This window comes from Barbus barbus, assembly GCF_936440315.1.
Source record: "Barbus barbus genome assembly, chromosome: 2".
In the NCBI taxonomy this organism is placed as follows: Eukaryota; Metazoa; Chordata; class Actinopteri; order Cypriniformes; family Cyprinidae; genus Barbus; species Barbus barbus.
The window spans coordinates 45,799,176-45,821,147 of record NC_136730.1 but is presented as its reverse complement, the minus strand read 5'-3'; the positions used below and the strand labels follow the sequence as shown (position 1 = coordinate 45,821,147).

Sequence of the window (21,972 nt, the reverse complement as noted above, 5' to 3'; positions counted from 1 at the left end):
GCAGAATTTCAGGATAGAAATATCAGCATCTGCACCAAATTGCATTTTTTTGTTCAGTCTGAGTCTCTGAATTAAACTGAGCTGTTTTTCCTCAGTATTCTCACTATATCAGACTAAAATGTTCCAGACTGTTCTTTATGGGTCAGGCTGTAGAGGGTTAACGCGAGCGTTCGGCACTGATTCCCGTGAGAGAGTGAATTCCTGACGTCTCAGGCCGTGTTTCAGATCTCTGGCTCGCTGCATTCCTGAGATGAATGAGACGACCTTTGACCTGCAGCGGGATCAGAATGCACACTTGTGGCAGCAGCTGTAGCTGATCTGCTTCTGAAATACCACACATGTGCTTCCCCTCTGATGAAACACTGAATCAATGTTCCTCACTAGATACACGGCTCTACTCACAGCATCATACTGAGAGAAAGAGGAAGTGTTTGAACATCCCAGAAACAACACGCTTCAGATTCAAAGAAACAAACCCACTGCGTTTCTGCACCTGTGCCCTGTGGCGTCACATCCAGAGGAATTGTGGGTAATAACGGCAGGAAGCTGGGCAGCATGGCTCCTCCCATTCAAGAGTGAGGTCTGGATGGTCCGCCCCCTCGCGCCGGCTGAGAGGTTGACGTGTGTGTGTCGGGAGCGTGACACACGTCTGTAAGTGTGTGTGGGCGTGCATGTGGAGGAGGACGAGCAACACTTTCATCCGGCGCCAGGTGTGTGTGTGTGTGAGAATCTGGGAATTTTAGCATTTCCAGGCCTGGAATATTCTATATTTGAATATATATATATGCTTTGGGGGCACTTTTTTCCGTTTAAAGTTTTCTGGACTCCTTTTTAACCCTTTGATGCACACGCTATGAAAACCCCTTCTAATGCACAACATGGATCTAAAATGACCCTTATTCATTTCCTATGTTATTTCATGCTTCGCTGGGCATATTTTTGTTTTATCTTTTGAAATCAGTTTATTTCAGCATTCAGTATTCCCTGATCTATAAATTCCATGATCCATGAATATTCAAATATCTTTTTACAATGACCACAAATTGATATTTAGTTTTTTTCCTAGGTTTTGTTTTACTACATCACGTTTACACACATCGGTCAAAAATGACCCATCTATGCAAAGATGAAAAAAACAAAAGAATAAAGACATTTTGTTAAAATAATTATTTTAGCAGTTATTTAGACCAATACATTTAACACTTTAAATATGTTTATTTGCAATTTTGTCACACATAACTTACGCATATCATTTATAACCGATAACACTGAAATTGAACTGTCTGTAGTGCAACTGTAGTGAATGTGATCGAATAGATGAAAATAGAACTAACAAAATAAAATCACGTGGGTACAGCGCCATCTCAAACGGCCATCTCAGTGCTTACATGCCTCAGAAATGACCGCTACAGGTTTGTGCTCCTTGCACACAGGCCTGACACTGAACCCCTGCTGACTTGTCTGTCTTTGGCAGCTGGGAAGATCCTGTACTCTTCCTCTTCAGTTGACCCTTCTGTCTGATGTATACCTGTGGTCGGGTGGTGACTGTATTTTGTTTTTCATCCCACATAGTCTAGGTCATCAGTATCAGATATTTCAGACTCTGAATCAGGACTAAGAATTGTCTGATCTTCCTCATCATGCAGCATCTCTACAAACATTTCAGCCGTTAATCTAGAGAGTCTGGGATCAGAAATACTAACACTCTAGATAAAGACTGCACAACAAGCATGTGATGCATTGATTATATATTGTCCCTGTCAGACATAAACATTGTATGTCCAAAACCATTACTTTTCAGAAACACTGACAGACATAAAGGGTGACCAATAGCACTGATGTATGACAAAAAAATGTAAATGATAAATGTCTATGAAATATGAATATACAAGGTTTCTGCCTTACAGCAATGATATATACTTGTATATAATATGTTATTTTGACTATTATTTTGTTAACCTAGCTAACATAATAGAATATGTCAACAACAAGCTAGTTAATAGTATTGGATATTTCAAGGTCAAAGTAACCTCAGCCTAACATTAAAATATTATGTCCAGTTATCTTCCAGAGTATATCAAATATTTTCTGTGGTAATAAATTATAAATTAAGACTAAATGCATCAATCATACAAAAGCAGCCATGTTGAGTTGTGAAATGCAGGGCAGGTGAATAGTTTTCTGCATTAAATATGTTCTTACTTTCACAAAAATAGGAAATAATCAAAGGTTTCTATATGGGTCATTTTTGACCCATCTGTGTGAAATTGATATAGAAATACAAAAACTGTGTTTTTTATAAAGTGAAGAAAGAACAAATAAACAATGATTTGTGGAAATCAAAAACAATAAATTTAATGGATACCTGGAATAATACATTTATTGGAAAGATTCAGTAAAGAAACTCTCAGCCATGACTGAAATAACATCGGAAATGAATACGGGTCATTTTAGACCCATGTTGTACATTAGAAGGGTAGTGACACAAAAACTAGTTTTATTCAAAAAGAAAGAAAGAAAAACTAAAAATAATAATATGTGATGATCCTGGAATTCTGAATGATGAAATTAATTTCTTGCAAAGATATAGAAAAAATAATCTCAGTCGGGTCACTTTAGACCCATGTAGTGCATCAAAGGGTTAATGGTTACATACAATTTTACTAATCAAAAAGCATGTAAAATTAAACAAACTATTTAACATCAATTTATTAAAATGACATGTTTAAGGCCCTATGGAATGTTTTATCATTACCAAATTCTGTGTTTTAGCATGTCTAATTATTTGAAAACATAAAAAACAAGTTTCATTTATTCTTACTATAGCCTTATGATTTTTTTACACTCAGAAATTCTGTGTTGTGAATAAAACATTTAAGGCATAAAACAGTCATTTAATTTATCTTTTAATTAATGAAAATTAAAAAAAAAAAAAATTAAATAAAGGGGATTAAATATTACAATTAATACACTGAAAAAATATTGCACGTTTATTCCTTAAAAATAAGATTTTAATAATTGTATTAGTAGTAGTCTATTATGTACATTCTACTGAACGATAGTAATATTTCTGCTGCAATGCCTTCAAGTTCAATCAAACTTTTATTTTGACGGGTTGCTGTTAATACCTTTACATTTTGGTGTGATATGAGGATAGTTTTCTCAGAAGAAACGGTCAAATGCTCATGAAGTGATGTTCTGAAGATGTTATTCATGTAGTTATGTCCTCATTAGTGAGATGGCAGACGCTAATATCACCGCAAGCGGCACGCACGCTTCAGTACAAGCAGTGAACAAAACCACGCATCTGCTCCATTCATTAACACAGAGACACGCAGAATTCAGATTTAAATAGTCGTTTTGCGGCTTAATATTTACAAATACTAGTGGAAGTGTGCTCACTTGTGTGTGTGTTTGTGTGTCATTATTTTTATTTTGTAATATTTGTTCATATTTAGCTTTGTTTTTATGTTAGTTTTTGTAATTTTAGTACTTCAAATGATTTATTCCAGGTTTTTCTGTTTGTTTGTTTGTTTGTTTACATTCTTCCTGTAATATTTATATTTTATGAAATTATTTTTACTTGTTTTAGTTTTACTAAACAATAATAACACTGTCTATAAAATCATTTTTAGAAAGCCATATCCTACTTTAGTGTTTTATACGGTGGCTTTTTGTTCATAAAAACAGCCAATAGCAGACTGTTGATTGTTTCTGAGAACACACATTATAATGTGAATATATGTCAGTATTTCAGAGATCAGACGCACGTCAAACGCAGAGCGAACAATCTGCCATCCTGCAGGAGGAGGATCAGTCCTGCGTAATCTGCTCTGTTTCACACAAGAAGAGGCTTTGCTAGTAATTCTCCATGAACAAAGTTAATTTGTGGGAATGAGTGAGGACTGAAGCGGGTTTTAAACGCGGCTGCGTCGAGGTCACCGGTGCTATGAAATCACGTCCGGCTCCTCATTACGGCTGACAGTGCGGGAGATTCCCCGAACGAACGCCAGACAAAAGACAACAAAAGCATGTCTTTCTCTGCGTCCTCTGGCTGCAGACAGACGTCGCTCGCACTTTCATTTCCTCTGAGCTTTTATAATTAATTTTGTTTCAGGGCTGCAGATCGTTGGATGTTCTGCTGACTAAACCCGTTTGTCATTTGAGGGTTTATTTTGCGAAACCTCCTTCACACCCCAGCGGCTCCCCATCGCTCATTAAATCACACTCAGTGTGTGCGTGTGTGTGTGTGTGTGTGTGTGCGCGGCTGCACTTACGCAACTCATTGTTAAACACAGGTAACAGGTGACGTGTTTTAGATTAAATGAGCTCTTTGTTTGGGGAAGTCGTGGCCTAATGGTTAGAGAGTAGGACTTGTAATCCAAAGGTTGTGGGTTCGAGTCTCGGGCCGGCAGGGATTGTAGGTGGGGGGAGTGAATGTCCAGCGCTCTCTCCACCCTCAATACCACGACTGAGGTGCCCTTGAGCAAGACACCAAACCCCCAACTGCTCCCCGGGCACCGCAGCATAAATGCTGCCCACTGCTCCGGGTGTGTGTTCACTGCTGTGTGTGTGTGTTCAGTGCTGTGTGTGTGTGTTCACTGCTGTGTGTGTGTGTTCAGTGCTGTGTGTGTGTGTTCACTGCTGTGTGTGTGTGTGTGTTCACGGTGTGTGTGTGTTCACTGCTGTGTATGTGTGTGTGTTCACGGTGTGTGTGTGTTCACTGCTGTGTGTGTGTTCACTGCTGTGTGTGTGTGTGTGTTCACGGTGTGTGTGTGTTCACTGCTGTGTGTGTGTTCACGGTGTGTGTGTGTTCACGGTGTGTGTGTGTTCACTGCTGTGTGTGTGTGTGTGTTCACGGTGTGTGTGTGTTCACTGCTGTGTGTGTGTTCACGGTGTGTGTGTGTTCACGGTGTGTGTGTGTTCACGGTGTGTGTGTGTTCACGGTGTGTGTGTGTTCACTGCTGTGTGTGTGTGTTCACTGCTGTGTGTGTGTGTGTGTGCGTGTTCACTGCTGTGTGTGTGTGTGTGTGTTCACTGCTGTGTGTGTGTGTGTGTTCACTGCTGTGTGTGTGTGTGTGTGTGTGTGTGTGTTCACTGCTGTGTGTGTGTGTGTGTGTGTGTGTTCACTGCTGTGTGTGTGCACGATGGATGGGTTAAATGCAGAGCATGAATTCCGAGTATGGGTCACCATACTTGGCCGTATGTCACTTCACTTGTTACAGTTATCCATCTAACTCACCCCAGGGGCTCAGGTTTGTCTGGTTAACGTGATCTCATTCGCCTCCACTGGAAGACGCTCTTAACTACAACTAGAGCAAAAATAATAAGTTTTTCTGAACCGATTCAAGATGTTGATTTCATTTTTTTAACATTTAACTAAAAACGTAACTACAAGAAGTAACATTCTCTTTATGATCCATCTGGTTGAAGAAAGTTCTGTTCCGAGCGCAGCACACACGAACGTCAAACTAATGACTTTGCAGAATCATACAAACATCAGACATACAGCAGTAGTTCTGCAAAGCTTTCTGCTTTTCCAGTTTTCAATGTGAACATGCATCTGACGGACATGTTTGCATGAAAGTCTGTTATAAACATGTGCTGCTCTAGTTAAGAAGCTCAACTGGCATCTCGCATCTTGTGCTTCTTTACGGAGCGTCTCACACTCAAGCGCTTCATCGGCTAAGCCGTCATTCGCTCACATTAACTGTTAGCGCTGGTGGATCGTCAACGTCTAATCATTACATTTCCAAATATTTTTATTCAAAACCGTGATCTAAAAAAAAGAAAAAAATAGAAACAAGTAAATAAAAAATAATGATAATAATAATAATAATATCATGTCATTTCAATTTATCAATAAAAAAAAAAAAATTCACCCAGCCCTAACTACAACATCATGCCGTTTTTTCTTCACTGATGCCATGCATTCTGGGAACTTTGCATGTGCATGTTTCCCTGTGACGTCTTCCATGTTTCTACAGGCGCTCTTCATGGTGTGCCGCCCCGTGACACTGCATTCGGCCATAATTACACAGCGGTGTGTGGAGCTTCTCCTCTCAAGAGTGTCATTAGTTGAATTAAGGGCGACCCGGAGGAGGCCGATTCATCTAGCAGAAAATGACTCCAATATGCAGAGCATCAAAGCCGTCAGATAAGAGCCCTTCACTCCCGCAAACTCCCCCGCAAAACCATTAGCACATCCCCAACGCCAGCCAGCGCTCAACAGAACCAGCACAACACAAACACATCCGCAGCTCCAGTCCCAAACTTCCCCGACAGAGTGAACGCACGGCTTTGAAAAAACACAAACACAACAAATGGAAACTTCCAATAACTTTTTTTTTTTTTGGTATTAATTTAAGATTTATTTTTTGCCTTTTGTCTTCGTTTTGATAGGACAGTACGTATTAAGAAGAGGAGTAAGAGGGGGATTGTAAAAAGGTCCACAAGCTGGGATTCAAACTCGGGACACCCATAATGCAACGGCACTCAAAATTATTATTTTTATTTTTTTGGATCATTTAACAAACAAATCTGTTATATTCATGCTTCATCTTGATTATTATAAATGATAATGCCCCCTAGGGCAGTGATTCCCAGCCCTTTTCCTGCTGCACAATTAATCAAAATAAAACCCAAATCAATAGGCCTAAAACAGATATGTCTGAGCACGATAAGCAAAGACGAAATGCTGATTTAATTAAATAAATATATGTGTGAACAGAGTAAAAACAACTTGTGATGAGAAGTGCTTATAAATCACTTGTATAGTGCATATATATATATATATATATATATATATGTATATATAATAACTAGATTTCATTACTAAAATTAAAAAATAAAAATAGTATTTAAGCAAAAATACAACAATAACTATTATTGTTATTATTTTCATTTTATTTATTTATTTTCCCCAAGATGGTCTTGGAGTCTCTACTAATCAGCTAAATCTGGTGTGTGGTGTTGATGTTCCTCCAGAAACAGGGTTTGAAAGCACATAAGGAATTCGATGTTCTTTGCCATGTGCTGACAGACTGTCCTCGACTTCACAGCGTCTCCTAGATGCCTGTTCAGAGCAGTGTGTCCATCTTGCCACATCTTTGATGGCCAGAACATTTAAGAGCAGAAAACTCCGAATGAACTCAAAACGATTGGAGAGCTCTAGAAACAAATTCACCCACAACAACAAGCAGCAGTTCAGGCTTCCCTGAGAATAAACAGAATGGGGAAAGTACCACAGCCATCCGATGGGATCGATATCCCCATCCACTCAGACCAACACCCGATCTATCAGCGTTTACGGCTCTCTGCGGAGTCCTGCGCTTCTACTCCCATCCGTCTCAGTGGATGCTGCGCTCCAAACTCATACTGTACAATCACCCATCTCCTCCTCTCCATTAATTACCCATGAGGATAGATCAATAACGTCTAACAGCTCCGTCTTTAATTATGAGAATAAATAACTCCTTATTATCTGTTGTACCATTTCTGTGATGAATAGCATCGGCGCTAATATGAAGCAGAAGGAGGGCGTCGTGCAGAGAAACTTTGCTCGAACAAAGCCGCACCGACTTTATGTGCTGTCTCAGGTCCTTTCTACATTTCTATTTTCCAGCTCAAAGAAAGGTTCACCTGGGTTGCGAGATAAGTCAGCATGTTTCCAGTGGTGAAAGGCCCTTCGGAAACGTCTGAAAGCGCCGGCGGGCCGCTGGGGTCTCGGCTCCTGCGAGGTGGAGGGGTAAACCAAAGCGCATTGTGCTCTGCTAGCTTTTCTCTGGCCCTTTCACCCTCGACGCAGCTGTCAGAACACCAAAAAACAGGCACAGCAATTTCCACGGCCGTCCCTCCGCGAACGCACCTCACTCAAAGACGGCGCGGGCGCTGAGGCAGCGATTCGTCTGAACGGCCGTCAATGCCTTTGTTTCTCTGTCAGGATTTTAAACTGCACCTCGGCGGACTTCCTGTGCGACTGTGTGCTGAAGATTACGCCTTCATTTAAAGCGAAAGTCGAGGGACGGTCAGATTGGAGTCGATTGATGCACTTTCGAGCGCGTTCAGAAGAAAGGTGCCAGCGTTCCGGCTCTGGCACGGATATTTCCGGATTACCATAAAACAGGCTTTGTCTAGATGCCTCCACTGCAGGCAGAGAATGGAGCGCTTCCCGTCGGTGTCATCTGTCATGATCGCGCCGGCTTTTCACTGGATTTCTGTGCTGAGCTCTGCTGTGGGAATCGCTCCGCTTCGGATCGGCACAGACACAGATCCGAATGGAAGAGCAGCTGTTGCACTTTTCCGTGACACAGCAGAGCATAATGATGCTCATCTGTCCTCGATGCAGAAGATGAGGCTATAAGAGATCTTCTCAACTAAATGAAGACACATAAAATGTTTTTAACATCATAGCTTTAACTCTAAACATCCAGAATCCAACTAATAACTCATGAATATAATGCAAAACTGGGAAGATGTTGATCATCAACCCCAGGAAGAAAGATTAAATATCATACGAGTGGTTTTATTTGCTTTCATCCTCTGCATCCCCCCATTTGGGGAATGAATAGTTTTAAAATCTGATTTGTGCAATTTTTTTTTTTTTTTTTTGTCTGTCAACAAGTACATTTTTATTGAAAATATATCTAAATAAACTAAGTATGGCATTAGAAAGAGCAGTAACATATAAAGAACATATAAAGCTGTTACTCAATAGTTTGGGGCCAAATTATGTTTTGTTGTTACTGCTACAGAAACTTGAATTTTCGATTAATTAATATGTACTTATTTTCTTAACTTTCTCTAAAGGGTTGATGGTTGAGTTGGAAGGTAACACTTCCATTAGTTGACATGAATTTACAATGAAAAATGTCAAAAGCATATCATTTAAATCTTAGTTAATGTTAATTTCAACATTTACCAATGCATTATTAGCAACAAATGTTGCTGTCTGTGGCTAACCTTTTAGTATTATTTAATGGACTTGATTTAATAGTAAAAATTTTATTTAATTATTATTATTTGTTTTTTTATTAAATATCACTAGATTAAACAAAGATTAAAACAAAAATACTGTGATAAATGTATAGCTAATTTAGTTAAATAGTTACCAAATTAGCTATATATGTTCTATAAATAAGTAGATTCATGTTTGTTAGTTTTTTGTTTGTTTTTTTGTTTTTTTTTGTAATATGGGAAAATCATGCAGTAACAGGGATGAGCACAAAACATTGAACACTGCTAAATTATATTTTTGGTAATTAAAATGAGTTAACTAATACATTTCCTAATGTAATGAATCAATATTAATGCAACTGACTGGATCAGAATGATGGCGTTGTTGCATGATTTAGGCATGATCATGATCATTGCTGGACGTTAGATGAGAATGTGGAGACTGGCCAAAATCCCCATTTTAAGACTGAAAACAGACATTTGATGTTTTTAAAACTAGTTACTCTTCACGCTAATGGATTCTGAAATATATATAGGCGTTTTCAGGACGGGACGGTGGGGTCGATGCCTGCGGTGCTGTAGCGTCGGTGCTGATGATATTCTCCGGCTGACTGTGAGAGTGGATGTCAAATGGACATCAGGTCACAGCACATTGAACTAAATGAATTCAGTTAATCTCTTTGATGTTTCTCCATCCCTGGAGCCAAATTCTGACGCTAATGTTCCCCTTCAGGGTCATTTAAAGCCCTTTCAGTTCCAGCATGTCTAGTGGCACTTTACTTCTCCAGAACTCTCTGCTTTTATCCAACCAACAACCTGAATCGGAATCTGTCTCATTTGCTCTGACGCATCTATTTCCACTGGATTTTTAAAGTTGTGCATGAGTTTTACAGCATAATAAAAGGTTTTAAAGAACATTTGGTCACTATTTACGCATCTAATGTTCCATTGTTGGTGTTTTGTAACAAAAAAAAAAACACCATAAAAGCAAAAATACAAGCAGGATAACATCAGTCCACATGACTCGTGCACTATATTTCGAGTCCTGTGAAGTCACATGTTGACGCTTGACCCAAAATAAGAGCCACATTTAAGTCAAGTTTTTCACTCATTATTTCCCCCTCCGCTGAAGTTCTAACATCATATGTGCATCAGGTTGGATGGCCACGAATTAACTTTTTTTTATGGAAAAGAGCACCTTTAATGTTCTGCTAAACATCTCACATGTGTTTCCAATGGTGAGTAATTGGTGACTGGGCTTTCGTTTGGGTTTTTTGAGGTGAACCATTCCGTTAAATTCATTTCTCTGAAAGGTACTCACGCTACCATGGCCACAGCAACATTCACGCTTCTCCATCGCAGGGATCTTTTGTTTTCTTTGATGCAGAATGCATTGTGCCTGTGATCTTGTTGGCAAATATGGGCCTGAAATCCCTGGCCAGTCTGCGAAAGGACCGAACGCATTGGTCCCGCTTCAGTGAGTGCATTCATGAATAAGACATGACCCATATTCCCACACAACACAAGCACGGCCGATTGAACGGCACGTTTTTTATGGGAAGAAAAGTATGTCGGGGCTTAACCGAGGCAAAGACGCTGTAATGCAAAGCTTGTATTCGACGCTCGCGCAGTCTGCCGCAGCCTGATATCTTACGGCGGAATATGTATTAGTTTTGTGTCATTATTCATGCTCAAGCGATGCTGCTTGCCCACTGGCTGAATGTGCAGTAATTACTACAACTCGGCTTCCTTCATTTATATTAATGGATAAATATTTGTTTAGGGCTTCCTGTTCGTAATTATAACATTTCCATTTAGACCGTCATTCCAGGTGTGGCTGGGAGAGAGAAAAGCACACGATTCGTCCTCATACTGCATTTATAGAGCATGCACTGCTCCAGTATGTGTGTTCAGATGAGACACAGCAGACTCTCTGTGTGCTCAATACTCAATCACACAACGCTTTGTGCTCAACTTGACCTTCCATTCCAGTGTGACGAACGAGCCGCCAGTCGTTTTTAATCTTCCTTGACTCATTATTGGATTGGAGAGCCCGAGTTATAAACCCAAGTAGCAAATTTGATGAATGTAAAATAATCATATTTATTCCCACCATGGTCCCGTCACATGTAATCTTTACCAAAAATCTTATTTCAAAGTATAAAAGCAATTTCTTTGGTTTTAACAGCTTGGATTGTAATTAATATCTATTTTATCTCCAGGTTGTTGGTAAACTCTCTCAGACAGGTACGGCACAGGATCTGACTGGATGCACAGCTCTAGTTATAAAATACAACTTTCATCACTGAAGCTCTTTGAAAAACGCAACAGACATTATTTCATCAAAGTATTTAGTGAAAGACTCTTCTTGAACTAATCAAGCTATTTTAGTAAAATGATTTAATTATTAAGTAGGTCTCACACTGGCATTTGTTTTAAATGCTCATTATTTCTGACAGACAGAAGAATATATTCCGTAACATTAACAAAGCAAAATAAAATGAAAACGCCACAAAAAATAACACATTTAAATGAAAATTAAAAATGCTTCCTGGGTAACTAGCTGAAATAATCTGATGTACCTAAATTACTAAAGCTATTAATTAAATAAAGTAAAACTATATGCAAATGTTAAAAAATCTAATAAAATTACTACAACTTTTAATAATAATAATAATAAATTAAACTTATATACTTAATATTAAAGCACATAAATTGAAAAATAAATTAAATATGAAAAATTACAATGAACATATGAAAATAATTGCTAATTCAACATAACAAATACTGTAAATAATAAATGCTGCATTCAATAAATATAATATAATACTTAATAAATGCTATAAATAATACTAAAATAACACTGATATATTAACAGTTGTGAAAGCACTGATAACACGACACAATCTGGGTCGATATCATTGTCTAAATATAAAGGAGGGCTACTGTACATCTTTAATAAGGTAACAAATTGATTATTGTAATGAACATGCATGACTGAGGCGTATATTTCTCAGACTCACAGATGGCAGGGAGATCTGAGAGTTATGAAGGACACGTTCTGCTGTATGTCCTGTAACATCGCCCTCGGTCTCCCCTGCTGTTCACATCATATCTGTACAGACAGCAGTATATACTGCAGTGAGCACTGAGCACTGGACCCGTATGCTCAACATATCCAGAGAGATTCACAGACTTCCCCCTGATTGAGTTCTGCTGTGCTGCGGTGTGTGTTTGTGTGTGTTTTCTAAGCTACACACTGCTATTGTGTTGCAGGTTTTATCAGGCTTGAGCTGCAAACAGCAATACTCTCCCTCCAACAACAGATGTGGCCACAAAGGAGCGAGAAGGAGGGAGAAAATAAGGCAAAGCAAAGGGAAAATATTTTGCTAATAACCATGCTAATGTTTGGAGGTGGAAAGCATAGTCTTCTCTTGCATTTCTTCCTTTTTAGGTCTGGCAGAATCTTTCTCAGGCCAACCAGAGGGCTGTTTTGTTTAGTAGCCGCATTTCATCCTTCCATTAACAGATAAGTCGGGTAAAAGCCTTTCATTGGGTCCGAATGGTAAAAACTGGGAGAGGAGAGCACTTTCACTCCGGTTTCTCCACGTGGACGCTGACACATCCAACAAGCCCTTACAAGGCCACTTTGTAAGAAATGTTGTAAATGTAGCATAAAATTAGAGTTATATTGATGATGGCAAAGCTAGCGAGCGGGAAACCCGTCTGATAATTAGAATATTAATCACCCCCGTTAAAAAGCTCCAAGGTCAGTGAGAGCTGAAGGAGCTTTTCCATTTTTCATTTTTCATGCTCCATCCGCGGGACGCTTTTCTAGAAATAAAACGTCATTTGCTGCATTGGCCAAAAACACACACACACTGAAGAAAGATACAGACAAAGCCAACATACCTGAGAAGGCTGGAAGGCAATGACAGAGCAAAGGTTAGCGCGGGGTTTTGGTCGTAAACCTACCACGTAAAACAGTGAGTCGTGTGGTGGCGCTCGTCTCCCCAACACTGTTGGAGGCGACGCATTCGTAAATGGCTTCATCACGCGGTGTCCGCAGTGGCTGGATTCTCAGAACGGAGCCCGATCCATCATCGAACTCTATGACCTACAGGTGCGAGAGACAAGATATGTTACGAGAGTTTTTTTTGCCCACAGTTGACGACGGATAATCATGCTCTCACACACACTTCATCCTGACACAGAGCTCTGGACAGACAGCGGACACCGTGACACGGCCTTCATATACGCAACCTGACGCGACAGAACGAACACAGGACACAGAAACAGTCTGGTTAAGAGCTGCGATTGGCTCAGAAACACGTGTAATTGCTGATATTTTGGAGATCTCTCTTCCTGAAGCCCAGCGAACACTGAGAGATTTGATCTGATGTTGGGTCCTTAATAATTGTTTCTTATGAACATGTGTATGATATGACACCGATCTTAGCTGATGGTCACAACTGACTGTCTGTGCAAATAACACGTTTATTCAAGTCTGTTGTTAGTATGCCTCTCTTAAACACATCAGTTCATAATTTGATTGTTTTTTTTTCTATTTATTGATTATGCTTTTTTGTCTATTTTTGTAAATCATCATAAATCATTAGCATAAATCCTTTGGTAGTGTACATAGGAGTTAATTTAAATTCCCACTACTATACTTGGGGTATAGTATAGTAGTACTTAAATTATAATAGAAGTATGATGTTATGTTTGCATACTTTGAATATGAAAACTATACTTAAGTGTTCTTTCACAAACTAAAATGTGGGCTAGAAGTATAGAGCTAGTAAAAGTAGAGTTCACTTGTAGTATACTGTCGTTCAATAAATAAAAGAAAACAATATAACATAAAACTAGTTGTGTACTCAGAGTTTACTACTATTAGCTATTCTTAAAATATGCATAAAAGTGTACTTTTACTAAAAAGCGGGCCTAGTCTTAGTCCTAAGTAGCATGCACACAACAGAACTTACAAAACAAAATTATACTTAAAGTTCATTTTATTAACTTAAGTGAAGTTCAAGTATATATCCCATGTGTACTTCATGTAGTAAGTATATTATTTGCAGTGCACTAGCTCTATACTTGTATGTATTGCAACACATTCTGAACTAAATTGGCCCACTCTTTGGTTTATAGAAGTGTACTTTGCAAGCAACAGTAAACTTTGGGTACACCACAGGCTTTCATTGTATTTCAAGGGTACTGTGAACTATACTACAAGTGAAATTACAGGGAAAATGTTAGTTATATACTTCTATACTTCTAGACTATGAGTGCACTTTGTTCATTTCAGTGGAAGTTCAGAAATGATTTACTCTGATAATAGCTTATAATAAAAACCTGTGTGAATCATGTCTGATTCCAAACTCTCACACCTTACAAGAAATGTCAGTAAAGCCAGCCAAATATTTATCTGTTTCTGCCTGGGTTAATAACACTGTGTACAAAAAAGTCCGATTCATTTCCACCATGTATTATTTACTCTAAGATTTTCCACCGCAAACTGACTTATTATAAACTTGTAAATATATGCTGGCGTTGAGTAAAAGAAACCAGTGTGTGTGAAGGAAACATACAGAAACACTTTATATGCCATTCTACTTCAAGTGTACTTGGAATACTAAATTGTATTTTTAAGTATACTTAAGTATATAACAACTAAACAGTATAAGCCAAGTATACTTAAGAGTAATTTTAAAATTAACTATACTTAAGTATCTCTCTCTCTCTCTCTCTCTCTCTCTCTATATATATATATATATATATATATATATATTCTCTCTTGTAAAGCACCGGGCAGAAATCAATCATGTATTATTTTCTTTAAGTTTTTCACTGCAAAACTGACTTATTATAAACTTGTAAATATATGCTGAAGTTGTGTAAAAGCAACCAGTGTGTGTGACGGAAATACTTGTGCATAACAATAGTGAAATATATATATACACACACATCCTTTCTCTTGTAAAGCACCGGGCAGAAACCAGTCACCACAGGTTTGAGAAGCTGGCTTTGGTTTCTGTAAAATGCTCAGTGAATGTCTGAAGGCGATGCTAATTCTTAAGCCAGACGTTTCACGATAAACCCGGGGCTTTAAGAGTGGGATGGCGTGGTCTGGTCCACTCTTAAAGCGGATCGCATGGAGCATGAAACGAGAATGGAGATGTGACGTCACAGGAACAAACATCATCAGACAGTCGATTAGCCTCGACGCCAGACGGACGGGACACAGGACGCTCACAGACAGGTTTAGTTGCTGGCAATCGGGAGATGTATACTCACTTCTGACAGAAACAACCAGGAAGGATTCTCCGTTTTACAAACTTAAACACATCAGTGGTCATACGCTGCGGCTTTTCTTTCACCGTCACTTTTCACGCAAAGAAATGCGAGTATGACCACGCGCTCACACGCATGCGCTCATGAGCCGGCTAACGGAGCCGAGTAGAAACTGAGAGTTAAACGAACGTCTGAACAAGATATTAGTAATGAGTGGCATGGGTGAAGGTGAAGATGCAGCGTTGCGGATCGAATGTTAGCGTATTAGTGGCTGTTAGTGCTGTATAGCATGTGATGAACGCTGATAAGATTTGCTTTCTGCAGACAAAAAGGTGCCGTATCAGACGATAAGCATCCGTAGATTAGCCGCCGCTAAGCGTTAGCGAACAGAAGATGAAGATGGTTGTGCGGCAAGATGACGCAGAAATTAATACAAAATCTTATCAGTGTTCGGCTGTGATGTGTTACTTCATCATGCCGGGCTGAAATGGCGATCCAAAAACAGCTAAATAAACATACAGGACTGAGCCGCGTGAGGCCGCGGAACATGCGCTGGGAAGCAAATGAGACGCTCAACACAAGAACAAAAAGAACTTTTGGGAACCAAGTGCATTTCAGAAATGCAAAGCGCATGTTTGACGAAAGCATCTGATCCATCATTTCCATAAATGAAGGTCATTCTTATGAACTCGTGCTGCTGAGATCAGCGGCCGGATTCACAAAGCATTCGTATTTTACTGTCATTGGGATTTTTATTTTATTTTATTTTATTATTGTATTCTATTTTTTGTAGTGTCTGTTTTAATTTTAATTGTAATTGTTTTTTGTTTTTTTATTGTTTGTTTTTCCCAAATATGACTATGATACATTTTGTTTTGGCAACTAGTTGAAACAAGTTTAAACTTTCTTTGTTTTATTTTATTTTTTAGTTAAAGTTTTTATTATATCCAGATAACAATTTTGGATGGTTTTAGTTTTAGTTAGTATAACCTTGCTTCAGAGAAAAAAAAAAAAAAAAAAAAAAAAAAAGTATTAAAGGGTTAGTTCTCCCAAAAAAATAACATTCGGTCATTAATTACTCACCCTCATGTAATTCCAAACCTTCATTCATCTTCAGAACACAAATTAAGATATTTTTGATGGACTCTGAGAGCCCTATGACCCTCCATAGACAGCAATACAACTGAAATGTTCCCAAGTCCAGAAATGTAGCAAGGAAATCGGCGCAAAAGAAAAACAATAATGACTATAAACATCATTTCAGTTGTATTGCTGTCTATGGAGGGTCAGAGAGCTCTCAGAGTCCATCAGATTCCTTCGTTCCAAGATGAAGGTCTTACGGGTGTGAAACAACACGAGTAATTAATGACAGAATTTTCATTTCTGGGTCAACTAACCTTTGATGTGCCATTTCCCCCTATTTTCTAACTTAAGTAGCATTTTTGGGAATACAATGCTTTTTTTTTACCATTGCTCTTAAGACAACCCCCAACTTGTCTTAAATCCCAAAAAACATTTATGAAATTTATCAGGTTATATCAAATTAATTGTTACTTTGCACAATTAACCAACAAGATAAACGCAACAGAATGATCCATCTTAAGACAGGCTCATTTAAAAAATAATTATTTTAATTTACATTAAAAATGTGATGTTGATTGCTGGACTTTGGTCAAGCAAGTGGCGATGAAAATATTTTGTGTGCTTTTTCCAAAAATACTAACACATTTATTCCTAAAAACTTAAAGGACTTAAGGAGAACTGCAGCTAGGAACTACACTTTCACTTTTATTATTACTATTTTTCCCTTGTTTTTTCTAAAGACGATTTCCGTGAATCCGGCTGCGGGACATGAGTGATCATGCATGTTAGTGGTGGGAGGATATGCTAATGAGGGGGTGTGGCTGAACTGATGGGCGTTGCTAATGGGCGTGGCTGTCGTTAGCATTCACTTGTCGAGCATTTTACATCAGAACAATAGACCTAATACCTCAAAACGCTGGTTGCTGACTCTCTTCCCCTTCTTGTTCCACACGATCTTGGGCCGCGGGTCGCCCGTAGCCTGGCAGATGAAGGAGGCGACGCCGCCCTGAACGCCCGTCTGATCGTTCGGGGTTCGCAAGAACTTTGGTGGAGCTGAAAGACAGAAAGAGGGAAGATTACACACCTGATTCAGACAGATACTGAACAGAGACGAGTTACACAAAAGAAGAAACACAATCACATGAACAGAGCAGAGATGTGACGATAGTCCTATGAACACTGAAGACAAAACCACTCATGAGTTAATGCATTTAAAATCATAGAGAAACATAAAGAACGTTTTATATCAGAACAACAGACTCAAACTTCACAACTATTTTTATTATTATTATTAAATTAAAGCAATTTCTGATTTTTCATAAGTGTTTTACCCCCCCCCCCCCCCCCCCCCCCCCAATTCAATTGGTATTTGTTTGTATGCTCACTATTTTATTCTTTAATTTATTGAGTTCCCATCAAAGCATAACTGGGCCAAATACAGATGTAATTACCAACACACCAATCATTTTCATTTCCCTCAGAAGTTAGTGTTTGCTAGTGATGGAGACGAGCGGCGACTGGATCCCATCAGAGCCACGAGATCAGAAACCCCATTTATTTTAAGAGTTTTACATCATGACCTGAGTGCTGTTTATTAGGCGTCATTAATAGAGCAGACGGTAATGAATCCCAGAGTCCAAAATTAACGCTTGCCACGATCCAAATGAGGTAAAAACTGCAGAATGAATATTTGTCCTGTAACATATTTAGCAACATAATGCATGATTTAAATGCTATATAACAACAACTCCATCTGGCTGATGTAAGAGACACAAGATATCAAAATCAAACACATTCAGATGACTGAAGCGCCAGTGACTGACACACGACTGAAGATCGAGGTAAAAATAGTCCATATTTCACATGCACCGCAGAGGAACAGTGTAAAACAATCGACCAATCAGATGAATCTCTTGAGTGCTCTGACACTACTGTTCATTTAAAGAATATTTGTATTGATCGAGGATGCAATAAACTCATCAAAAGGGACAGTAAATACATTTATAATGTTACAAAAGATTTCTGTTTCAAATAAATGCTGTTCTTTTGAACTTTCTATTCATCTGTGAATCCTGAAAAATAAAATTAATCACAGTTTCCACAAAAATATTGAGCAGCACAACTGTGTTCAACATTGATAATAATCAGAAATGTTTGTTGATCAGTAAATCAGTATATTATTATGATTTCTGAAGATCATGTGACACTGAAGACTGGAGTAAAGATGCTGAAAATACAGCTGCATTAATTTAATTTTACATATATTCACACAGAAAACAGCTACTTTAAATTGTAATAATATTTCACAATATTACTGTATTTTTGTTCTAATAAATGCAGTTCTGGTGACCAGAAGAGACTTCTTTCAAAAACATTCAAACATTATTATTATTTACTATTATATAATTTATAAATATTTCAAATTAGTTTTATATTATTAGTTTTAGTAACTTTTTTATGCACTTTCATTTTTATTTTATTTTATTACTATAATTTTTTAGATGATATGCTCATCTGGAGATAATCAACATTATTTTAGTATTAATTATATAATATGGTATTTATTGATGTTTTGAATGAATATTTTCTGTTTTCTTTTTAATTTTATTATGCACTTTCATCATATTTATCAGTTTGTTTTAAATAACATTTCTATATAACTTCAATTTTTGCTTTAGTAATTTTATTTAGTTATTTAGTTTTATGTTTCATCTAACATGTATGCTTCCTTTAATTTAACTAACCCGTGTTTTAATAGTTTTAGTTAGTAATAAGAGCAGTGTCACATCTCTGGTTTGACGGATCACGGCGGTGAGCACTTGTTCCCTTGTTAGAGAGCTGTGTGCTCGAGGCAGGCAGTTAAAACAGGATGTGACATACGTGTCCTATAGTCCCTGTCTATAATTGGATCTGTGAGCGGGGTGTCACCGCCGCAACCAGAGGGATTTTACTGAGTCGTCCAAAATATCTGCCGTCGCTGCCAACACCCACCGCCTCTCTCGCGCTCTCTCGCTCGCTCTGTACTTCAAAGAGCAGTTTCTCAGCATGTAAATATGTAAAATCGTATCTGGTGCGGCTGTCATACAGCTATCTGAACACGCGCCGAATAACACATCAAAGATGCGGCTGTCAGTGAATCTGCTCTAATGGCGTTTGGGTCGACAGTAAACCCTGCTCAAGAGCTCACGCTGCACATCAGCACCAAACACACCCGAACACTGACAAACAGCAGCGCACGTGTGTGTGAGTGTGTGTGTGTGTGTTAGTTTGTGAGTGTGTGTGTGTGTGTGTACCTGTTTTTCTATGCAGGTGGGGACTTAAACCTGAATACACACAGACTCATGGGGACTTGTGTCACAGTGGGGACCTAAATTGAGGTCCCCATGGTTAAACAAGCTAATAAATCACAAAGAATTAAGTTTTTTGAAAATCTAAAAATGCAGAAAGTTTCCTGTGAGGGCTAAGTTTAGGTGTAGCGTTGGTGTAGGGCAATAGAGTATATGGTCAGTAGAAAAACCATTACGGCTATAGCAAAACAGGCTTGTGTGTGTGTGTGTGTGTGTGTGTGTGCAGCTGTTTTCAGACTTGGTTCCATCCCTGAACATCTCCAAATGAACTCAGCTCACAGAAAGGGCCCTAAAAGGCCACATTAGTTTTTCTGAAAAAAAAATAAAAAAAGTTTGCTGTGCTTGTTTGTACGGCTGCAGAATTTGGCAAAAAGTATAATAATAAACAATTATTATTATTATTACTACCACTACTAAAATATGAGATAAATACTACTATTACTGCAATATTTCACTTCTAAATAAATACACCTTTTTTTACAGTACAACTGTAAGATTACAACATTGTTTCTGCTTTGTTAATATTATTATTAATAAAATAAGATATTAAACAAAATACTAAATATTGTCTAATGTGTCACTTATACTTAAGTATTCAAGGCAAAAATAATAATGACAACTTCTGCTTTAAAAATAATTCTCATTACAAGTTGTTTTTAGATGCTACTCGAAGCACTAGCGTGTAAATGAACACAGTGCTGCGCTTCTCTCTGAAACATGCAGCGCATGAACCTCATAACACGGTTTTACTGTGATTTACAGTGCAGCTGTACCGCTATACAGCACACTCAAAGACTGCGCTTACATGGACATCAGTAATCTAATTATGTACCTTATTCTGAATAAGTCGTGGCCTAATGGTTAGAGAGTCGGACTCGTAATCCAAAGGTTGTGGGTTCGAGTCTCGGGCCGGCAGGGATTGTAGGTGGGGGGAGTGAATGTCCAGCGCTCTCTCCACCCTCAATACCACGACTGAGGTGCCCTTGAGCAAGACACCGAACCCCCAACTGCTCCCCGGGCGCTGCAGCATAAATGGCTGCCCACTGCTCCGGGTGTGTGTTCACGGTGTGTGTGTGTGTGTGTGTGTGTGTGTGTGTGTGTGTGTGTGTGCATTTGTTCACTACTCACTGCTGTGTGTGTGCACTTGGATGGGTTAAACGCAGAGCACCAATTTCGAGTATGGGTCACCATACTTGACAATACGTCACGACTTTACTTTACTTATAAGACAATATGACGAACAAACAGACGTGATATCAGCTGTGTTTTTGATTTCTGGTTATTTGATCAGGTCATGTATACAATGGTTTAACGTATTGTTGATTTGGTCTCAGACACGAGTGCTGCAGTCTAATGCAATGCTGCATGACTTCCGCTTCATTCATCACACTGGAAATGGACGCAGTGCGCACTGCATTGTGGGAAACGGTGTGTGTCGTGCAGTGAGGTCTGCTGTGAAGATGCAGTAGATCATCTGGGCGTTTCACGAGTACAGAAACAGTTCAGTCTCTCAGTCCATCAGAAGGCATTTGTGTCTTTTCTCTTCTTCAGAAGAATCTGACACGTTCAATTTCTCCTGCGTGAGCGGCTTGCATTCGCTGTCTGTCAGAGACGCTTTCATGATTAGAGTCTGTCAAACGAGTGTCTCTCACAAACACTGCGCCTTAAAGATGCCGTTAACCTCCCAAAATCACAATACAAACCTCATGTCTTTGCTTGTGAGACTTATTAGATATCTAACTTCATATTATGATCGCATGAAGCTGCAGTTTTAAACATCAGATGTCTGTTTGTGGGAAGAAGTAAATCATATCATGCCATTTAACTCAATTTTACACACATTGTTGACTTCATTCATCCAGCTCAATTGTTCAACACTAAGTTATTGTTACTGTATTGTATTATAGTGTAAAAAAACAAAAAATAAATAAGAAAAATAAAAAATAAAATAAAAAGAAACAAATTAAAATTAAATAAAAAATACAATACAATAACAAAACAAAAATTAAATAAAATGAAATAATCTGAACCCCGTTGTGTGTTTGTCTGTATCCGATCTGGTTGAGATTCAGGGTTTGTAGGCCATTTACTGTCATTTTTTTGGATAAATATTTTTCGCCAATACTTCAAACAGACATTTTAACCTGCAAAACAGCAGTTAAAAACAGACGACACAACTTTACCACACACACACGCTATTGCTTTCATAAACAATGTTTGTAATGATACTCACAAAAGTGCATTTGATCATTCACGCTTTAAACACGCTGGTCACAGACAGCCATTACTG

At 38.5% G+C, this 21,972-nt stretch overlaps 1 protein-coding gene across 1 annotated transcript in view; it reads right to left on the bottom strand.

Annotated features, from left to right (window-relative positions):
* The window catches only part of LOC306885764 (receptor-type tyrosine-protein phosphatase delta-like), a 118,742-nt gene that overhangs the window by 85,117 nt on the left and 11,653 nt on the right, over window positions 1-21,972 (bottom strand). The window contains exons 2-3 of the mRNA XM_079442553.1: window positions 17,243-17,388; window positions 12,931-13,072 (exon numbers count right to left, since the gene is read on the bottom strand). Coding sequence (XP_079298679.1) covers window positions 12,931-13,072; window positions 17,243-17,388 — 288 coding nt within the window. The remainder of the gene's footprint in view (window positions 1-12,930; window positions 13,073-17,242; window positions 17,389-21,972) is intronic.